Source organism: Phoxinus phoxinus (genome assembly GCF_949152265.1).
Source record: "Phoxinus phoxinus genome assembly, chromosome: 8".
Lineage (NCBI taxonomy): Eukaryota > Metazoa > Chordata > Actinopteri > Cypriniformes > Leuciscidae > Phoxinus > Phoxinus phoxinus.
In genome coordinates, this window is record NC_136883.1 from 28,783,309 (window position 1) to 28,800,593 (window position 17,285).

Genomic DNA, 17,285 nt, shown 5'->3' on the forward strand with positions numbered 1-17,285 from the left:
CTATTCCACAAAATCCCTTACTTTGGTCAAATGAGACTAGAAAGTGTAGTGTGTGTTTGTGTTATGACAGTAGAGTTGAGTGGTTGAGTTACCGACATGTTGCCAAAACCATGACAACTGAGAGTAATGCTTTGAAATTAATTACATAGTAGGCCTATTATTTGTAATATTTTGGCTTAGAAATTATTCTTATTTTGCCATAATGTAAAACCATTATTGAAGGTGGTAAAAAAAATAAAAGGTGGTAATGTGTACGTGTACATGGCAGTTTTACAACTGCACACATCACGGTTGTAAACATGTCCTCAAGTATCGGTCCACACAGTTCTGGTTTCACTCTGCACCTTGTGCCTTGGTCTTAGTCAGGTATCTTTGAGGTTACCTAAGTTCCTGTCCTATTAGAGACTGGATTCCTAAAGTGTCAGATGAGTTGTGTCCTCTGGCAGCAAACTACTCATGGTGTACAGCAAGCATTCCTTTATTTCCTCGGTAGGCAATCATAATTAGTTTAGGCACAATCATGAAGAAAGAATGACAGGAGAACTAATGTACAGTATGTACAACCCCATTTCCAGAAGAGTTGGGACATTTTGTAAAATGCAATAAAATCAAGAATCTTTGATTTGTTCATTCTCTTCAACCTTTATTTGTGTTGTATTCGGTATTCAACCAATTTTGCTTTTGATGGCTGTTAACTCTATAAACCAGTCCACTATAAACAGATGAATTGGTAATAGGCGAGGGAATCGTGATTCTGTATAAAAGGAGCATCTCAGTCTTTGCAGGCAAAGATGGGTCATAAGTGAATTGTCCAATAATTAAAAAATCACATTCCTCAATGTATCTATTCCACAAAATCCCTTACTTTGGTCGAATGAGACTAGAAAGTGTAGTGTGTGTTTGTGTTATGACAGTACAGTTGAGTGGTTGAGTTACCAACATGTTGCCAAAACCTGACAACTGAGAGTCATGCTTTGAAATTAATGACATAGTAGGCCTGTTATTTGTAATATTTTGGGTCACTGAATGGGTCATGCCTCATCACTTTGTGTCAAGTTTCATAGGTGAATAGTCCAACTAAAAAATCACATTCCTCAATGCAAGATTGCAACGAATTTAAGTATTTTACCATCTACCTTACATAGTACCCTGAAAAGATTCAGAGAATCCAGAGAAATCTGAGTATGTGAGATCAAGACAGGAAACATGACCTTCGAGCCCGCAGATGGCACTGCATGAGAAACCATCATGCTACTGTGTTAAATATAGCCATGTGGGATCGAGAGTACTTTGGATAACCGTTTTCACTTAACACAGTCTGACACTGCTTCAAGAAATACAACTTGAATCTCTATTACGCATGGAGAAAGCTTTACATCAATTCTACACAGAGAGGACCACGAGTTATTTGGGCCCGAGCTCATCTCAGATGATCCAAAAGACAGTGGAAATGTGTGCCGTGGTCATCAGATGAGTCCACGTTTCAGCTTGTATTTTGGGAAGAAATGAACATTGAGTTATCAGACGCAAAGACGGATGGGACCATCCAGACTTTCATCAGTGACAGGTGCAAAAGCAAACATTTGTCATGGGGGTGCATCAGTGCAAACGGCATGGGTGACTTGTGAAGATACCATTTACATGGAAGCGTATATTGGGATTGTACTGAGACATGTAATGCCATCATGATGACAACAACAATGGAAGGCTTCATTCTGCCCTTGCTACAACAGAGTTTCTCAGACACTCACCAGTGGTGTTTTAAATCAGATAGAGAACCTCCATTTCCAGACCCCGGCTCGGTTCCATCCGGACCGCGGGACATAATTGCGCCATTTAACCATTTCTACGGAGCGGTAATGATAATGTACTGTAATGATGTTGCTTCTCTTCTCCGCTAAAGACGTAAAGCGCCACATTAAGAGCTGCAGATGACGTGGTTATTTCAACAACAGAAGCAGAAACAAGGTGCACAGAAAAAATATACTAAAACACTGCAGAAAACAAGAATGGAGCAAATATAATTATTTTTATCTGTCATACAGTTGACTCTGACTGTTTTACTATAGGTTTGTGAAAGTTTTTAAAGTGGCACCTTTAGATGTTTTTCCCATAGATTTAGCATTGTTAATCAGCATATTAAGAGCATTTCATAATAAACAATGTTATTTAGAGATGGTCAGGGAAGACAAAAACTTTGTTTTGTGCTCATGATGAGAGTTTTGATTATTAGATTATGTGAGTTGTTTGTTTTTAGTTGTGTATTACTTTTATGAATATGGTGCATACTTTTCTTAAGAGGTAAACCTTGCTCCCCCAGCATGTTTTCCCCATCCCAAGGCCTTGTGTGCCATACACGTTGTCTAAATGTAAAAAAAACATCTGATCTAACCTCTTTATATATCCAGTTTAGATAAATATTTACTTTTTTGGTAAATATTGGTAAATTTTAGTATAAATGTGCCTCTGTCCCAACTGTTTTGGAGTGTGTTGCAGCCAGCAAAATCAAAATGTGTTTATATTTACAAAATACAAATAAGTTGGTCAGTGAAAACATTAGAAATCTTTTCATTGTATTTTTTGTCAGTTAAGTAAAGTTGAAAGAGAATGAACAAATCACAGATTCTTGATTTAATTGCATTTTACAAATTTTCTCTTCTGGAAATGGAGTTGTGTAATACATTAATGTTTCTTATAAAGCATGTTAAATATTGAGTCATTGTTCTTTCATATATCAGAATGCACGCACAGCCAGCACCGTGAAGCAGAAGTATATGCAGCACATTTGCAAAGTGTAACTTTGTGGTTTAGCCTAGTTTTACATGCAACACTGTAAGAAAAAGCAAATTGTCTTGTTTTCAAACTGCTGTCTGGGTCTACAGAAAATCTGACACTTTACTAAATGTATCTTTTAGGGTTTTCAAAGTTGATAATGAAAGACATAAATGAAATGTTTAATGCAATAATATAATGTATTTGTGGTTTCATTCTGCTTTTGACAATCTGGTCAGAAATCATGACATTAATCACAATTTTATTCATTTGGCAGCCCTAATAGTAAGAAATAAACAAAATCTGGTTATTTTTAGGTTTATATAATTTAGTCACACATTATTCAGTAATGTTTATAATCTAAGGTTTAACAGAATAGCTATTATCTATATAACATGAACTTTATTTCTGTGTAAGGACCAAATGCTAATTATAGGGCTCATTACATTATTTATGAAAAATAATTGTATCTTTCAAATGGATTAACATTTGAGAATGAACTAATTTGCTTCTTTTCTGCAGCTTAATGGTTTGCAAATGAAACCTTTATTTTATAGGGCATCACTGACACTTTCAGTGGAGGTGTGTTACCTTTTATTTGTGTGTTGTTGTTTTTTCAGTTTGAAATCCTATCCATCTTGGACTTTTGTATGAGAGGAGTATGTGAATTTGAGGAAAATATTAATTTCTGCAATATTCAGATTTATAGAGACTGGACTGAATGTTAATAGTTTTATCAGAGATTTACTTATGAATTAAATTGGGATGTTTGATGTTCTCAGTTCCGTCTTCATGTGTAAATCTTGAATAATAAAGTAAATTGAATATTTTGCTCTAGTTAGTTTGTTTAAATGCTGCAGTTTCTAGTACTTCCACTGGGCTACAGTGTAGAGCAAATAAAGAACAATTGTTCAATTCATATGAAATATCAACTATTACGATCTCATTATGAAATGATTCAGCAAGGCTTTTTTGACACCACTTTATTCATTACTTTGAGTGCAGTATTCGGATATTAGTGAAGATATGAAGCATTCAGGCATGTTTCAGGAGGCTTTTCAAAGGCCAACCACCCATACATTATACAACATCCTTACAACAGTTTAACCATCATTGTTGGTGTACAAAATGCAAGTTCAAGCACACAAGTCTATTTTGTTCCAAACAAAAAGAAATATCAGGTTGCAAACAAACTAGTTTATCAAGGCAAACGATAAACTAGTTCCAGTGTCTTTCTTTTTTACAAAAATATTTATTTGAACAAAAGAATACATTGTTCACTACCTTGTTAAGAAAAGGTAACCCCTCCCATTTAGGTATGCCCCTCCCATTTTCAGAAACCATGCAAAATACTGAAAAAGTTTATAAGAACGTCCCATATTTTAAAGGGATAGGCTATTTGACATTTGAGATATGAAATATATCCATTACATACAAGGCACTATGACAAGGGATATGCCCATCATATAAGGCATTTAGTCACAAGACTCCACATCTTGCTACCTGAATGATGTATATCCATGGCTCTTTTGTGCACCACTTATAGCAAGATAAAGTTGTATGCTGATGTCTGGTCCACTCGTATGGACTCATGTTCTATCCTATCGATCACCCTGCCATGTTTACGGGGCTTGTGCAGCCAACGCTTCTGATTTGACGGCATCCACTAGGAAGCTGAGCTCATTGCACAAGGTCTCGTGACGATAGGCCATACGGATTTGCGCCACATTTGTCATACGGATGTCATTGCCCTCTGGTCCATCCTGTAGATAATTCTCACCCAGGAAGTGTTTCTTTTCCTGCAAGGAAAATCTAAATGTCATCTTTTTTTTATACACAAGGGTTGATGTTAAATTTAGCACTGGAAGATTTTTCTTAAGGAATTATTGCGGTTTCAGTAGAAGTTTAGCCCAACCAACAGTATTTGTATCATAATTATTATTATTTTTCATTTAAAACAATCTGAGTTACAGTGAGGCACTTACAATGTACGTGAATGGGGCCATTTTATACAAATACTGTTTCAATCGTATAGCCAAAAAACATCAACATAAGCAATGATCACATGATTTTGGTGTAAAATAATCCCTTATTATCCCTGTTCTGTGTAAAGTTATATCAAATTTTAAAACATCACCAGGGCAATGCAATACCATGAACTCTAAAACCCTAGAATGACTGTAAAAAAAATATTTAAACAGCTTTACAGCTCAAATAATACACAAGTTTAAACATAATAATTACATTATGTAACTTTTGCTGCTCTAGCGGTTAATAAACAAAACTGCGTTTTGCGGAAGAACAGGCCCCTCGGTTGAAATTTTGCATTTGAAAAAAAAGAAATTGCATTTCAGAGTAGCAGAACATGTGAGAAGTGCCGGTACTCAAGAAAAAGTGAGCGTATGCTACAGATTAAAATATAGAAGTGTGTATAGTACCGGTGTGTTCCGGCCAACTTCAAGCACTGATTGTACCTTTAATGAAAGTGCTTTTATTAAACTTTCAGCTTTTAATCCTCTACAAATTGGCCCCATTTACAGCCATTGAATGTTCCTCAATGTCACCTCATATTTCGCTGGGTTTTTCTTTTTGGGGAAAGGATGATCTGAAATTATTTGAAATCTAAACCTAGAATATTCTTTAGAGGTTAGGGCAGAGAGAGAAAGTACCTGATGAGACAGACCGCCCTGAAGCACACTATTTCTGGCGATCTCACACACATCGCATGTGCTCAGTTTCCACAGTTGTGCCGCTATGGCGTACTCCTCCATCAAGGCCTCCTAAAGACATAAACAACAGAATCACATCACCTGACTGCTCGAGACGATTGTACTCAAAGTAGATTAATAATTAACTCATTCAGTGTTGGCAGTGTTTGTTGCTATGCGAGTCATTCACAGGAACTGCTTTCCCAGACCTTTGTGTAGTGGAACTGTAATGGGTCATCCGTGGAGAGGGACACACACAGTCCCTTTTGCAGGAACTCCCGGAGGGGATTTTTGGAATACTCCAGGAACAGGCTATTGTTACTGAGCGGAGACATGGCAATGGGCACCTGGGCCAAGTAAAACAGGTACTGCAGCACAGGACTCTGTATTGAGAAATGAACAAGAGCAATGTTAAGGAGTACATCAATACTGGTATCTGGTGATTTTCAAGTTTTTTTGTGTGTTAAATTCCTCCTTTCTAAGAAACTTAGCATACAGGGATCAATAATAAAGATGGTCAGTTGACAGAAAAGTCACTTGTCCTATTGGGTCAGTAAGAACCTTAGTAGCGCGCCTCCAATCTAATAAATTGCAATAAGATTTGTGCTTTATTACTTCTGATATATAATAATATAATAACGTCTCAGCTTTCAGATTCTGTCAATTATATTATGAAATTCAAACAATAAATACATTTTTGTGCTCTTTAATGTGGCGCGACAGATCATATAGCGCAATTCGTGTTCACAATTCGAAGACTGACCTTCTTCAGGTTGAGTCCGTGAGAGATGTTGTCAGCTGTGAGGAAGGCTGACACCAGATGGGTGATGGATCCTGCCTCGCCACAGTGAGGACGGAACTGGAAGGTATTGAGACCACGTTCCCTGCAACAACAAAAAAAATATTTATATACATTCACTATTTAACATGGTATGTGACTTCAGTTATAAATCTTTTGGCTAAATTTGAAGGGAATACAATGGGTTGTAGTGCTGAAATCAGAGCTTGATCTTTACTGTGACTTACTTTCGTAGGTTGTTGAGGACCATGATGTTGGCATACATGTGGAAGAGGTAGTAAGTGTATGGTGGGTTTTCCTCCATGGTCCACTCTTCCGGTTTTGGACTCTTATAGGTGAATAAGTGATCACTATGTTTGGACTCATCATCCACACTGTCAAACCCTGTCACCTGCAGAAAAAACATAGAAAGCTTTTATGACATCTTTTTACAGCCACTTTTTGCACTCGTTTTCCTTAGGTTGTGGCTTAATATTTACATAAGGACTGATCAGGCCGTTCAGATATATAGGCAAGGTGGCGTTCCTTTGACTTTGGTCACATTTGGTGAAACACCTAAATTTAATACACAATGACTACATTGCTGACTTGAGCGTAGTTTAACCAGTTTGTAGTTTGTTTTCTGTAGTTTTATAGTGCGTGACAATTTTACATTAACTCATATTCATCTGAGAACCATTTAATTTTTCATAAGGGATTTGGCATTGAAATCTTGATCCCCTAGTAAAATTATTGTTTTGTGTTTAAGCTGTAATTGTACTGTTGGTGTTAAAAATGTGCTATTGTGGCATGAATTTGCTCTGACTTGTCTTGCCATCTCAACAAAACTCTTTGCCTGAAGCACTTACGTATTTCAGGAAAACATGTTTTTCTTTGTGCTTCTGAGGGTTAACGGTGGCCTGGAACAGTGGGAGGAAGATGTTCTCCAGCATCTTGGCGAAGTTGGGAACAATCTTCTTTGATCTGAAAATGTCACTAAAAAACAAAGTACACAAATCAGGAAAATTAGATTTTAGAAATACTGGATATGAATTATGAGCAAGTATGAGTACAAATATAGTTTGAGTGGAAACGTCATATATGTTGCAGAGTTGTGCCATTCAGAATTGAATTGAGAATGAGAAATCATGAATTTTAACTGACAGAGAAAAAAACACTGATTTGAATATTAACAATTAAACATTATGACAATAACAGTACAGCCAAAATGCTTCTGAAATAAATGTGGTCAAACTATTACTAATACTAACTTACAAAATACTAATTCTGGGTCACTGAGAACGAAAATGATGCTTAAAATTGTTGATTGGCTTTAGTTTTTTAAAGATATTTTATTAGGTCAGTATATATGACCATTGCTGTGGGAATGGCGGAGGATGAATGAATAATAAAGGGAAGAGATCTCAGTTTAAACCTGAAATTACTAAAATACATTTTTGACTGGATCTATGAATACATTTATGACTGGATCTATGAATACATTTATGACTGGGTTTGGACAGTACTTGGTTTTTAGGAAAAACAATAAATTATGCAATCTGAAGCTGGTATTGCATCATATTTCTTGAAAGTCATGCATGATGTAATCATAACAATGCTCACATCACTCAGCTGAACAAATTGCCCTAAATCAACTCTAGAAGTCATTCAGCAGGTGTGCAAAACTGAATTCCTGGAAGGCCACAGCCATTGTTCCAATCCTGCTCCAACACGCAATCCTGTAGTTTTCAATTGTCTGAAGGACTTGATGAGCAGAGCTTGATCAGGTGTGTTTAATTAGGGTTGAAGCTAAACTAGGACTGTGGCCCTCCTGGAACTGAGTTTTGCGTCCCTGTCAAACTCTCATATTTGCCAGTGTTAAAATATATGTGCGGGAGTTCCTTATTTGCATATCTAGATATTTTTTAAAAAATCTTGCCATTTTGTTGTGTTAGATTATTGAAGTTTTATTGACTGTTAAATTTCTTTAAATTCCTATGTATATTGACATTAGAAGAGGACTTACTAAATCCTGGGCACCTGTATCATCCATTTCATGTTAGGGGAGTGCAACTTTTGCTTGATAAACCATTTGGACAGGCTGTCCCACTCTTCAGGGGATCGGCCGTAAATTGAGAGACGGGGTTCTGCATGCTGATATTTACTCTCCTCCAGGTTATGAGCAACTTCCTGCACAACAATGCAATTGCTTGTTACCCACTTAAGAAAATAATCTGTGTGCTCTGACAGTTATAGTTAATTCTTCTTGTGTATCAGCATGCGAGTTGATCAATTGTACCTTGATGAGACGTGCAAAATATTCTCCATTGATGTAGTTATCAGTTTTGAGGTAGATCTCTCGGAGCTCACTAGCACCCACTGGGTTGTATTTGGAATTGAATTTATCAAAGCGATGAAAGGTTTGTCTGCCCTGTAACAAACAATAGAGCAATTTCTTATTGCGGAATGATCCATTACTGCAAGAAAATGTAGCATAAAAGCATCATTTGGAAGTCCTGAGGTGAAATGCGTACCGCGTGTACATCTAATGAGTCCACTGTGAGATCGTAAGGGTCCATTTTCAGATTGTCAAAAACCTGTTTGAGGGTGAGCTTCTTTCCGTTCTTCTCCACCACCACTCGCTCTGCTTCTGTCTTATAGGTGTCCTGGATGAACTTCAGAAGATGCTTCTGGTTCATGCAGGCAGCTGCGTGAATGTGCGTATCAACCTGAATATTCACAAGTATGTGTTTAGAAGTGAAAAGTGTCTTTATGCAGTAAATATTAGTGTTTATGCAACTTTATTTGAAATACCTTTCTGACATTGTAGAAGTCTCTGTGAGGAACGCCTTTCAGTTCCTTTAACTCTGCCATCTCGTTCAGCATTTCATGTAGTTCGAACTTGGACATCAGGAAGTTAAGCCTTCTGTGACAATAGGTCTTCCTATAAAAGAGGATATTTCCCCTAAATGTATTTCTTTTTGAATTTGAATCTGAATTTTACCTATCATTGTTATTATTTAGCAACAGATGCATGCAGTGTTATAAATATAATATATCCGAACTCACGTTGGTCCGTCCGCAATCATGGCAAGGACGTGGCTCAAGTCAATAGCAAAAGTTTCCAAGTCAGGATACGGCAAGCTCCGTGGCTGATCCTTTTTTAAAGTATCCTCATTATCATAGACATATATGATTCCATCTTTCATCCTCAGGGAGTAGTTCAGATCCTGTGGGAGGTCTTCCATACTGTAGGGATCCTCACCCTCACTTAGAGGGGGGCAGATATCTGTTGCCATGAAAATAGAGCATAACGGTAGTTCTGATGAACACTAATGTCATACTTATGTCCTGATATAAATAGAAACAGGACTAGATGTTTTTAGTATCACTTTCCCAAACCTAATGAACACCCTACAGTCTCAGACAGAATAGTACTAAGGTTTTAGGACAGTAATTTCTCACTTATGTCTCAAAGCTGTAGTCATTATAGGTCTTTGAACAGTTAATTTATTAATGCATGAACTGTTGCCAAACATGACATACCTGGCATCACTTCATCCTCCTCACTCCATTTCTCATTATTAGCACTCCTTAGAAAGCTGGCTGTGGTCCTGGGGAAGTGGTGATATGCCAGCCGGGAATATTTTTCTCTGATGAAGAGTGCTGTCAGCAGAGTTTTTGCTGCCTGCTCATAGTCTTCAACTGTTATCTGTCAGAAGTGATCATAGATGAATTCATTTTGTCAGCTTTTAGGAGTACAGCATATACAGTACAAAGAACAGCATTTATAAAAAATGTGTAACATTATAGATGCCTTTACTGTCGATTTTAAACAAATGAATGTGTCCTTTCTGAACAAAAGTATTCATTTATTTAAAAAGAAAGACCTTACTGACCCCAATCTTTTGAACGGTATATGCCTTAAACCTCTAAAAGTACGCATACAAAATACTCTGTTCATCAAATATGAATCACTGTATAATGGACACTTTCTTGCCTGCATTTTTTCATAATTTAGTCTACTAATCTACCACTGCATCCAAAGTATTTGATTCTGAAACCACACCTGTACTGTCATGCAAACTTAATTTGTGTCGCACAGGTGTGACTTTGCTTGTACTTGTCCTATGAATGAATTCGCTTGGCTCCAATTAAATACCCAGCCCCGTTTATTAACTTTCTTGAACTTTTCCTTGTATATTATATTATTAAATACCGTCATATATAATATGTAAGGAATAATTGACGACGGGCCGTTAAATTATTAGAAAAATAATGCACACCCGGTAATGCACCTCGCTTTGAGTGTGAGAGAGAGAGGGAGAATGAGAGTGTGTTCTTTCCGTACATGATAAAAAGTCATTTTGTGGGAAAAAACATGGAAATAATTAGTTGTTTTTATCACATTGTTTACCATGTTTATTTGCTTGGTCAGTGTCATTGTGGGTTTTGGTTCTCTTGCTGTTGTGGGTTGTAAGGAACTTTGAAATAACTGAAATCATTTGGCGAAGTGATATGGAACTGTAATACCAAGACCTGCCTGGAACTACTTTAGGCGTGCGTTTCCCTGAAAGTAATTGCACACCTTAAAACGTTCGTCAACCAATCAGAATCATTCAACAGCCCCGTAGAATAAATCATTATATACCTTGTTATATATAATAATATAATCATGGCCTAATCTTTTTTTCTCCTACCCCTGCACAGTAGTCTCCACTGATGGTGACCCTCTGGAATTCTGGGACATTGTCTGGCATAGGGCCTGCGGCTGTGGAAGGGGTCAGCAGGGGTGAAATCACAGACATAGCCCAATCCTGAACGGCGGGGATTTGCAAGGAAATTGATTGGGATCGTATCAGCTTGAAACTTTGTTTCCTAAAATGGGGCATAAAGAATAATAAATACATATTGAATATCACAATAATGCAAACTGCGGATTAGTTCTGCAACCTGTGGCCCATTTGAGTTCACTGACCTCCTGACAGATTTCTCTGACATCTGCTCCTCCATCTCTTTGCGTAGCTCCCACTCCTGGGCCTGATGTAAGCCAATGGGACAGTCCTCAGGGACGGTGAACATGGACAAGGTGTTCTTAGACTCTTCTTCCTTCAGAGCTGAAGCGTACACTTTCTCAGCCATGAGTCGCACTTTCTCGTCCACCTCTTGGAGAGAGATCTTCGTGAACTGACGCGGCATGTCTGCAAGGAGTGGTGCCATCAGAAAGAATGTCTGTTATTTCTATAATTAGTCAATGTTCTTCATCAGGTGTAGGAACAACAACTTATGTACATGGCGTTCATTTGTATGAAGAATTCTAAAAACTTTCATTACTTTGGGCAGTACCCAAACATGTTGCCAAAACCTGACAACTGAGAGTCATGCTTTAAATGAATGACACTATTAGAAGGCCTATTATTTGTCATATTTTGGCTAAGAAATGATTTGCTGGATTTTGCCATAATGTAAAACCATTATTGAAGGTGATAAAATAAACTGGAGGTAATTATGTGTTTCATTACAGTTCATTACAGTTTTACAACTGCACACATCATGATTGTACACATGTCCTCAAGTATCGGTCCACACAGTTCTGGTTTCACTCTGCATCTTGTGCCTTAGTCAGGTATCTTTGAGGTTACCTAAGTTCCTGTCCTATTAGAGACTGGATTCCCAAAGTGTCAGATGAGTTGTGTCCTCTCTCTGGCAGCAAACTACTCATGGTGCACAGCAAGCATTTCTTTATTTACTAAGTGAAGGGGAACTTGTACATAATAATGCATTAATGTTATGCATGCACTGAAGCAGAAGTACATGCAGCATATTTGCAAAGTGTAACTTTGTGGTTTAGTTTTACATGCAACACTGTAAGAAAAGGCAAATTGTCTTGTTTTCAAACTGGTGTCTGGGTCTACAGAAAATCGAACACTTTACTAAATGTATCTTTTAGGGGTTTCAAAGTCAAAGTCAAATATCATGACATTAATCACAATTGTATTCAATTGACAGCCTTAGTTGTAAACAGTAAGAAATACAAATAAAAACAAGCCATTTTGCCCCGCCCAATTTTGAAACCCATATCAGATGTAAAGTTTCGCCACTTCTGACGTGTGTGCAAAGTTTTTGATCATGTTTAGGCCCTCAAAAATGCGATTCAGTTTAGAGAATAATAATAATAAACAGAGCAATTCCAATAGGGTCCTCGCACCATCGGTGCTCGGGCCCTAAAAATCTGGTTATTTTTAGGTTTATAGATGTACATCATCCTAATAGTGAATAGAAAAAAATATGCTGTTAACTTAATACAAAGTAAATATTTAGTGACAATGACGGAAACAACAATGCTTAACATTTTCGTCACACAGTATAAATGTTTATTTTATTGAATCAATTATATCGCTGCCATTATATTTTAGGATAGGGATCATCATATTTTGGGGTTTTTGGCATCAAAAAGTTTGAAAACCCCTGTCATGCAGCATGCTTTTGACATTTGAAACTTTAAGAAAATAATGTTGGATAAGTGTTATAATGAATTGAATTGCTCATTTGAATTTTTCTCAAAAAGCATTATTTTTTTAGGCCTTGACCACTGGTTTTTATCTCTATTATGCCTAACCACCCTTCCTCCATTCACGCACAGACTCCGTGTGCTATCAAAACCACATTTGCATCCTGTCCAGTAGATTATAGTTTCATATCAGTTACCATGCCTTGGCCACCTTTCTATTTCCCATATCACATTGGATGTGAGTGACATCACAAGGTTCAGTGCTCATATAGCATGGGAATGTAGGTCAGGCCCATCCCTATAAACAGTTTTTAATGGCAGGCGGGGTTATAAAGTCATGAGCAAGATTGTTGACTTCCACCTTTGTTGACATGTAACTGGATATTCCACTGGACTGTCAACAATCCGCAGCCCTTCGATATAGACGCTTGACGCGCCTGTCAGATGGATGATTCCAGACTCCTCTCAGCCCTGCCCATCTAGGAAACCCATACCAGACGCACTTCTAGAACAGCTGTCTTACGCATGGAAGTAAACCCCTCAGTCATATATCCAAGTAAAAATCAACCATATATATTTTTACAGCAAGATATGCATTATATATACAGTAAAAAACAAATACATTATGTATATAATTTTTTTTTCTTAAGGTAAGGTGTAAATATATTACAAATAAAATTCATATATAGAATAATATATGTATATCTAATTGATTTTTACTCTATAATACATATTTGACTAAATAAATAAGGAATTGTCAAAGGAATTGTTTACTTTCAGCACACACTATTATCCTACAAATATGTTATATCTTGTCAACTTTCAGAAAAGCTTGTCAATATCCAATCTTTTGACTGTCACTGACCCCTATTATTCAGCTTGACCGATCCTATTGTACATTCCTATTCCTATTATTGGAATATACACTTTCTCTTACCTTCTTTAGCTATTTTTGCCATGGTTTTACTGGATCTCTGTGTTTGGATTCTCTGTTTTCCTGTTGCTTTATAACTGTGGTCTTCAGTTTTAGGTCTTATTTTGTCTATGAAGAAACTTCAGTGTTTTCTAGTGTTGAGTATCCCGCTCCCCCCTATTTAAAGGGTCTGTCTGACAGCATCATATCAGCAGAGAGCCCTGGCTGGACATCACAACAAGCTGCGAGCTGAACCTGAGAGCCTTCTAAATGCTGGCAGGTTCTGGAGCTTGCAAGCTGTCAGGATCATTTCCCAGCCTGCTGGGGTTTTTTTTATAAGGGAATAACATTGTCTTGGCATTAGCTCACTCATGTTCCAGTAACATTACTTTAATGACAGGCTGTATACGCTATGGCTTATACAACGTATCCACTATTGAAAACAGTGTTTACATTCCCATCCACAACCTTAGCAACTTTATATATAACAGCTCAACCTGACTTAAACCAGCTCACACTATGCCCTACCCCTGCACAGATAACAAGAATTGAGGTTACTCCTTTTTAAGTCAACATAACTCACACGCCTCCAGTATACTGTACGTGCAGTATTATTATCAAGCTTCTGAAAAGCACACGCTGACACACACAAGACCCCAGAGGACTCCGTTCCAAACAGCATCCAATAATGTCCTAATCCTTTTTCATACATCCCCATGGGTAAAGTTACACTCACCGAATTTTGCTGGACCTTGAAATGAGCATGGAAGAACCCTAGGCTTAAAGTAAATGAGCAAAGCGTTCTCAAAACACAACAGCTCAGCTCAGAAATGCATTTATTTACCTGGAGCTTTGAGAAGGTCAGGCTACCACAGTGTCTCAGAGAAAGTATAAGGGGTGACAGACAGGATAGCTCTGTTTATTTGTGTCTACTAAAACCGTGTCTCTTCCGACCTTTACTCATTTGCAGGAAAACAAATAAGAGAAGCTGAACTCCGCCCTGCAGCGTAGCACTGGTTCAATACCTACCAAGCCTCTGCCCCCTCCCCTTCACATCTCAGAGACGGAAAAGCCACTTTCATTTTGACACACAAGTTCAGTTCACTTTGTGCCATACATTTGCAGTATTCTTCTTGTTTTGTAGTATTTGGTTAGCAAATAATGAAGTCAAATGTATTGAATGCCATTCATGTTTAAATAATTTAAATAATTGCATTTATAATAAGGCTTTCTTTGGTTTTAAATGCAAACGGAAATATTTTGCAATGACTTCGTGTTTAACGATTGCACAAGTCATCGAGCCTGGCATGAGTAAAGTGCTTCACTGCAAAAAGGTTATTTATAGAACGGGTTCAGTGCTCTTTTGATAGAGCACTTTATGACATGCTTGCAAAGAATGTTGAGGACACCATGTTTTGCTATACTTTTAACCTACTTTAACAATACATAACAATATGTCTGCATGCCAGCTTTCAGGAGTTTGTGCAGTGGACCTGCACATTAAACATACTAGCCTTTTACAAAGACAAAATGTACGTGCAAGCCAACATGAAGCACTGAGATATAGTATTATACTGTGCCAAACTTACCCCTCCCAAAGTTGGGTGTTGATTGTTGCTTAGGCAATGGGGTTTGTTTCCTGCTCATTTTGTACAGCGTAGGAGATGCAACACGATCTCTAGTCAAAGTTCCACCTGAGAGACAAAAGTAAAACTCCTTGTGTTCTTAAAATGCATTGTGGGAAGGAGAAACTCCACAGTGAAAACACCCTGATTAATTTGATAAGAATTAATCTACAGCAACATGGACTTTTTACCTCTCAGCGAGCAGATGAAAGCTAACTGCTAGTCTTCTGGTTTTCAAAAACAGGAAAAGGAAATTCATACGCATACCAACTAACTATAATCTGATGGACATTACTTTTGCAAAGTCACATCCAAAAGCAAAACACAAAAGTTTATGTTATTTCCTAGTAGGCTATGTTTATTAAATTTCCTGGGCACTGTTTTAGGGGGAAACAACTCCTGATAAACACTAGAACGTAGTTAGCTGTCATCTTAGCTTATCTACAAGAACACAAACAGCATGCAGTTCTGAATAAGGAAATGCCTCAATGTTAAAAAAAAATACCACCACACCTGGTAAAACTCTCCAATATTGAATCCTTCCATTTTATAAAGAAAGATATGTAAATAATTGAAGACAGAGACATGATAATAATGTACAATAAGACAACAGAGAAGCAGTAATGGAATAAGGCATCATCCTGCAACAGGTTCGGACCTGCAGGAGATGCTTGGAAGAGGCCACAGGTTACAGCACTTCTACTGTGGTAACCCAACTGCCAAAGGGATACTAAACTTCGTTTTAAAGCGATACGAACGAACCAACTCACCTCTATCTGTTTTCCTTGACGTTTTTCTGTCTCTCTCTATCTCCCTCTGTTCGTGTGACAGACAGTTCCCTGAGAGATTCTGCTGTGTTCAGTAGTGTAACTCACTGGGTGTGAAGATAAATGCCTCGAGGCTTTTACAAGCTGAATCTTAAAAAATGTCACTGCACTTAACCCTTTCAGTGCTGGTGGTAGGGAACCTTGAACTTGGGACTTGAATCTCGTCTGGTGTGTTTAATTTGTTATCTGGGCTGGGCTGGGCTGTTGTTGTGTTTTGCATTTGTTCTCAAGTGTTTAAAGAGACTTTCGACATTTTGCGACTAGACTATATTTGTTAATGAAAACTAAACTAATTTTTTTCATTGCAACAAAGTAGGATAGGCCTATTTTGCGCGTTATGTTGTTCAACCTCGAGGCTTGACTTTATACACATATTCCCATTAATCTGAGTAGAGAACTGCCACTGAGATGAAGGTGAATGTTTACTTTCACCAAAAAAACGCATTATTGCATTCCCTTTTGCTGCATTTTTTTTATTTCTCTATGCAAAAATGCAAAGACGTCTTTGACTTAAGCTCTCGTTATTTTTTCGGCGTCTCCCACGTGCACAAGCGCCGCGTTTTTAAAAAGTCAAGTAACAAGAACTTCATCCTTCACAAAACAAGTCTTGAGACCAATTCATTTCCTGTAGGCCTACGTGTACACTATTTTAAACAATTCTGAGAAGTAGGCTGCATTCTTTTGAGTGTAGGCCTAACTTATTTTTTAAACAAAAAATGTGGGAAAGTCTGTTTTGCAAGCTATCTCTCCAACTCATTTCATGAAAGATGTTGCTCAAGGCTGTATTTTAATCTGCAAGTCACAGTTAAATTACCTTATCTTTACATTGCTTTTATTTGGTAAGTGTTTTATTTTCAACCAATTCCTTTTCTAAAACGTGAAATGTTGCTTTAGTGTGTAATAATTAATAGGGAAAGCGCGCCCTCTGCTGGGTTTGTAATGTAGTTCAAAAAGTCACTTTTCCCACAGAGCACTTGCCAAAACGACGTAGCCTATTAAATATTTTAAGTCAAGTCAAGAATATTTGTATAGCGCTTTTCACAATACAGATTATATCAAAGCAGCTTCACAGTATTTTACTGTGGCTACTTTACTTAAGTCACACACGGTAATTAAAAATGTAAACGTTTTGTGTAAAGTAATGAAGCATT

At 37.4% G+C, this 17,285-nt stretch overlaps 1 protein-coding gene across 4 annotated transcripts; it reads right to left on the reverse strand.

The window, feature by feature from the left end:
* Positions 1-1,308: 1,308 nt before the first annotated feature.
* Positions 1,309-16,891, reverse strand: LOC307002834 (AMP deaminase 3-like). 4 transcript variants are annotated; one of them, XM_079620746.1, is made up of 16 exons: positions 16,078-16,891; positions 15,272-15,376; positions 11,237-11,459; positions 10,959-11,136; positions 9,805-9,970; positions 9,328-9,547; positions 9,073-9,202; positions 8,793-8,987; positions 8,558-8,689; positions 8,285-8,448; positions 7,128-7,254; positions 6,507-6,670; positions 6,244-6,364; positions 5,690-5,863; positions 5,442-5,552; positions 1,309-4,571 (listed from the first exon to the last, which is right to left on the reverse strand). In XM_079620746.1, the coding sequence occupies exons 2-16, from the start codon at positions 15,327-15,329 to the stop codon at positions 4,395-4,397; spliced, it is 2,340 nt and encodes a 779-aa protein (XP_079476872.1). In that variant the 5' UTR covers positions 15,330-15,376; positions 16,078-16,891; the 3' UTR covers positions 1,309-4,394. The 4 variants fall into 4 exon arrangements, with proteins under 4 accessions (XP_079476872.1, XP_079476873.1, XP_079476875.1 ...); XM_079620747.1 differs by lacking the exon at positions 16,078-16,891 and adding an exon at positions 15,499-15,553 and having other exon boundaries at positions 3,725-4,571; XM_079620749.1 differs by lacking the exons at positions 15,272-15,376; positions 16,078-16,891 and adding an exon at positions 14,527-14,692 and having other exon boundaries at positions 3,725-4,571.
* Positions 16,892-17,285: the final 394 nt, after the last annotated feature.